This window comes from Stigmatopora nigra, chromosome 21 (assembly GCF_051989575.1).
Source record: "Stigmatopora nigra isolate UIUO_SnigA chromosome 21, RoL_Snig_1.1, whole genome shotgun sequence".
Taxonomy (NCBI): Eukaryota; Metazoa; Chordata; class Actinopteri; order Syngnathiformes; family Syngnathidae; genus Stigmatopora; species Stigmatopora nigra.
This window is the reverse complement of record NC_135528.1, coordinates 4,200,183-4,205,371: the sequence shown is the minus strand read 5'-3', so window position 1 is coordinate 4,205,371 and position 5,189 is coordinate 4,200,183. Positions and strand designations below refer to the sequence as shown.

At 35.4% G+C, this 5,189-nt stretch overlaps 2 protein-coding genes across 3 annotated transcripts in view; one reads left to right on the top strand and one right to left on the bottom strand.

The window, feature by feature from the left end:
* Positions 1-654: 654 nt before the first annotated feature.
* Positions 655-2,464, bottom strand: LOC144214740 (putative thiopurine S-methyltransferase). Its single transcript, XM_077743375.1, has 8 exons — positions 2,350-2,464; positions 2,176-2,268; positions 1,961-2,093; positions 1,843-1,895; positions 1,693-1,767; positions 1,549-1,634; positions 1,431-1,475; positions 655-1,350 (listed from the first exon to the last, which is right to left on the bottom strand). The coding sequence occupies exons 1-8, from the start codon at positions 2,454-2,456 to the stop codon at positions 1,232-1,234; spliced, it is 711 nt and encodes a 236-aa protein (XP_077599501.1). The 5' UTR covers positions 2,457-2,464; the 3' UTR covers positions 655-1,231.
* ext1c (exostoses (multiple) 1c) overlaps positions 1,538-5,189 on the top strand; it is a 39,507-nt gene continuing 35,855 nt past the window's right edge. For both annotated transcript variants that reach the window (XM_077743374.1, XM_077743373.1), the window contains exons 1-2: positions 1,538-1,673; positions 3,848-4,075. The gene's annotated coding sequence lies outside the window, so the exon portion shown is untranslated. The remainder of the gene's footprint in view (positions 1,674-3,847; positions 4,076-5,189) is intronic.

Here is a 5,189-nt window from a genome sequence, read left to right as displayed (position 1 = left end):
CTCTCTCTCTCTCTCTTTTTCTATTTTACGTGCATTTACGACAAAAGTAACGAATTTACGGCAGTGGAAAGGGTTTCTTGTGTTTACAAAAGATGGAACAAAAGGTTGCTTGACTTGATTTATTGCATACTTTTATTTTTTGTAAAAATGCAATTTTGGAATCGCGTTATCTGTTTACGTAACTCAAAAGTTTGTTTAATGGATATATTGTCACAAAGGTCACCTTTATCGTATCTCTTCAAAAAGCAATGAAAACCATTGAGCCGTATTATTATTGTACAATGCTACTCTCTGCTGGTAAAGGTGGGAGCTACACTAACGTCAAACGCGCACTTCGCTCGTGTGTACATAATTGGCTACCTTTGACGCCAATAGACGTCTAACCCATTCCCAATTATTCAACTCTTTGTTTTTTTCATGTCAACGAAGGGATTAAAAATTAATTAATTATTTGGCCGATTTGAGGTTTCTTGTGTATTCAAATTCTAACTCGGTATGAATGTGTGAATGCAAGCAGTCACTAAACGTATAAATTACAACTTAATTTTAAACACAACAATTGAAAATGAACATTTTCATGCTATGAAATCAACCTTTGCTTACTGATAGTGGCTAGGTTCCAAACATCGATGAATTACATAACAATCGTTGCACACCATCCGAGTTCAAATAGAGTTCTATTCCCGTGACGTTGACTTAATTTGCAGTTATAAAAAATACATTAATGACATTAATTGCAATTAATATATATGTATACATACATTATATATAATATTGATGTCCAAAGGAGTATTTGTAATTTTAATGAAATATTAATCTATTAACTCACATTGTGTTAATGGGCAATAAATAACAATTCTTTATTTATTTTATTTAAATGTTTCTTTATTTTCAATGCCAGTCTAGAGTTTTACATAAAAAACAACATTGGAGCTCCTCCACATTGTATTCCGATAATTTGTCAACATCAGCAAAGATACATGCTACATTAAACAAGAATAGACCTTTGTGTTAGCGTAATTCTCTGGTTAATCGTCCAAATCAAAGTTGTTTTCCATCTTGCATGTTGCAAACCACAATAAATAGCATGGTTCAAATGATTTTGGAAGCTTGAGGGGAATTCCAATTATAGAAGGAAGGACAAAAACAAATCAAGATGTGAAAAAGTACTTCTATTTTTTCCCCATTGAAACATTGCAACGATTATTTGACATTGTCGGGCTGGCTTCATTTAACTCGACTTTGGATGAAGGAGGTAGAGTTGTTCAAGCAGGTAGTCGAGACCCCAGGCCCGGTGTCTATCTTCCATCACATTATCGGATAAAAGCTGCTCCACGTTGCACTTTTCTCCTGCAAAAATAAATATATATGTTGATTAGCATTAGCAAAAATACCTAAAAAATCCATAAAGCAGTTTCATCAGTACTCACCAAACAAGGAATGTATTTGCTCACCAGGTACAACAAATGGAGGACCTAAAAGCACGGGACCAATGATTTATTAATTGTTATTTTTGTTTCCTTTCATTTTTTAACACAGAAAAGTCACCTTCATAAAGTTCCGGATTGTATACCAGTGTGGACAAAAGATATTTGCAGTCGTTGGCCATCAACGAAATGATGAGAGAAGCATATCTATGGAAAAACGTTACGACGTCACACTGGGAAAACACGGTAATATTTGCTTTATTACTTTTCTCTGTCTTTCGGGTTGATGGCCACCAAAGAGCCTCGATCCCAAATAGCTCCAAACTGACCTATAATTGAACTGGAATAAATAATGCAGAAGAAGCTTTAACAAAAATAAGTATTTTAGAAAAAAATGCTAATACAATTTACATACCTCGATACACTGTACAGATCACAATTATACAAGGAGATGTTTTTTTCAGAGTTCTGTAGGAGGACATATGAATTAAATTGGTCATGTTAGGGCAGTTTTTTTCTAAAAAGGACTTTACCTTAAAAAGCTTTGCGCCAGGAATAGAAGGAACAAGTTCCTCGCTGTAAATCAAGCCGTTCTCCGAAAAGAACTGCCGAATGGCTTTTTCCGAAATCTCCACTCCGACCACCGAATGGCCCATGTCTGCAAGCCTAAAATACACATAAAAAACGATAAATAATTCAAAAGCAGTTTTACTAAGAGAAAACAGTACTTTGGTTAGATTTGATGTACCACTTCATATCTACAGCTTTCCCACAGAGAGGAAAAAAGAAGCGAACTCCCGTCCGCCCGGCTAAAACTTTTTCAATGTTCCCCTTGAGCATCCTAAACAAAAAAGAAAATAACATTATGGGTGTCCTTAGAAAGTGTGATTTCCCCAATGATAACATAAAATATAGCCATTACTCGTGTACTTGTGGCTTGTGAAAGCCAATTCTGTTTTCGTGCCAGCGACGTTCCCAATCTTTGAGTGCCACGACACAATTTTCCTGAATTTTCAGCATGTTGTTCATGTTTGATTCCCTCTGTAAGACAAAAAGCCAGATGATAAATTGTTTTGAATACATTTATCAAAATGTATTCCAAATTATTAAGTTATCAATGCAGAATGTTGACATAAGATTAACATTGGCATACTACAACATTTTAATTTGGTACTTTAATGTAATTTAAACATTATCTGCCATTGACGCCCAAAGACGTCCAGTTCATAAAGACTGAGACATCTATTGCCGTCAATGGCAAGTGATTATTAAACGCTAGCAATTCCAGATCCAATGGATTTGAGGTCGATCGCATGACAATGGCAGCAAAATAGTGTGATTTATTTTGCCCTGACGTATAGTTTCCATAAGAGTGAAACAAACATGGACCTGTCAACTGTTTCTGTAAAATCCTAAACATTGCGATCAAATCAAATACATCGACTATAGTTATATTTTTCATATATAGAGACTCACCTAATGCACAAAGTAATGCAAAGTAGTAGTATGTCGTTTTTTCCTGTCTCGGTGTAAAATTATTATCAGAATTTTACAACTTTTGACCTGGGCAGGTTCTTCTTCTGTTAGGCTTTGTATTGCTGCTATAACGCCCTCTAGTAGTAGGGAATGTGAACTGGGCTTTTCACTGGAAGTCCGTCTGTAATATATAATATTGTAAGGAAATATTTTGGATAATACATTAAGGAACTTGTAGTATTGGAACGACGAATCAGACTTTGAACGTTCCTTAATGTATTTTTTTAATGAAGGATCTATTCGTATATTTGCAAAATAATGTGATATAGTTATTGTATATTCTTGTGCAATCCAAAATGAAAGAGAAACCAAACATGAAAAACAAAACAAAACGATAAACACTATAAAATGCAGGTTACACATTTCAACCAGATGAGGGCGTCAAATTCTAAGAAAGGCGGCAGTAAAAATTGTAATGTAAAATGATGATGACCCTTATTTCGCCTTGATAACGAGTTAACCTTTTGTCCAAATTTGGAATTCACTGTAGAACAGCCTGGAAAATGTGAATAATTAGACAGTAGACCTTAAAAAACAACTGCTAAAAACAAGTCTCTGTTATTCAGAAAAGATTCATACTATAATTGCCCTTATCAAAATAAAAACTACAGTACTGTTTTTTTAATGTATTGTCTTCAAGTATAAATAACAAAGTAATCGTTAACACATTTATTCGAACCGTTATGGTTATTTTCCACGAGCGTCTTTTATGCAAGCTTCTTCATTTTTGCATTCTCTCACTCATATAAACAACTTGGTGTTCCCCTCCCGTCTAATTGGGTCATAAATCTTTCAACTCGCGGTCGAATCCTGAAGTATACTCGTAGTTTTTATGTATTTATTTTTGTTTATTTATCTGCGTGTTCCTGTGTTTATTTTTCCAGTGTATATACAGTCAAGACGTCGTAGGAGCGTCTGGGCCAATCAGAAGCGTCTGGGGGGCGGGGCGCCGATGGCTCTGGTAGTGGATGTGGAAAATGGATCATTTCAAGCTCATCCCATCCATTCATACCCCGACCAAGGGAGACCAGTACGCGTGCTGAATTCATGGTCAAATGTTCGGACGTGGCGTGAAAAGGAAAACGACCCACTAGATCTCGGATCTCCACCCGGTAAGACCCCCGGCCGTGTCGTCCGTGTGTTGGGAGGAAGTGCGATGGGATTTCTGTCAAAACAATGTATTGTTTACAGCAGCGTGGTGTCATAGACGCGAGTATTTATATTCAGGTAAAGTGCAGTAGTACTACAACACTTTGCTATTTTTAATCGTGCACGTAAATAAATGACTGATGGGGCGACAGCTGTATGCTCCAAGATGCCCGAAATGTTCGCTTGTTTTTGCACACAAACGGGCATTTTGGCTGGAATTATATGTTTGGGGAGGGGGATGCAGATATGAATTGGTTCTGGTCTAAATAGGGTTGGACCTCGTGATGCAATCTGATTTTAAGTTAGATTTTAAACTGTTTTTCTTGAGTGTGACATTGGCACTTGATCAGGTGAGCACCTGTAATGAGTGATAACAAAGCACAAAAACAAACAAAAGAAATATTGAAAGGGAAAGCATGCCTATGTAAGTTTATTTCTTGTCATCATGCATATGTCAACATCAGATTTTCACAAAGTAGGGTATTGGAAAAGGCTTGATTTTTCTAATTTTGCTAAAGGTTCTAAATCTTGCTTTAAATTTTGGCTTGTATGACTTCATTTGTATTTTTTTTTTGACTTTGTGTTGTGTACTATATACAGATTAGGGTTGTAGAAACTTAATAACTATTTTGATAGTTGATGAAGGTTTAGAGCACTGGTGTCAAAGTGGTGGCCCGGGGGCCAAATCTGGCCCGCCACATCATTTTGTGTGGTCCGGCAAAGAAAATCATGAGTGCAGAATTTCTGTTTTAGGATCAAATTTAAATGAAGAGTATAGATGTATATTAAATTTCCTGATTTTTTCCCCATTTAAATCAATAATTGTAATTTTTTAAATCAATTTTTGGTGTTTTTTTTTCAAAAATCATTTTGTAAAATCTTAAAATATAATTTAAAAAAAGCTAAAATAAACATTGTTTTAGATCTATAAAAATGGAATGCTCAAGGCTTTTAATCCAGTTATTTTAATCCATTTATTAAAAAAAAACATCTAAATATTATATCTAAAATGGTCCGACCCACGTGAAATCAAGTTGACGTTAAAGCGGCCCACAAACTATTCCATAAAGGGCCATA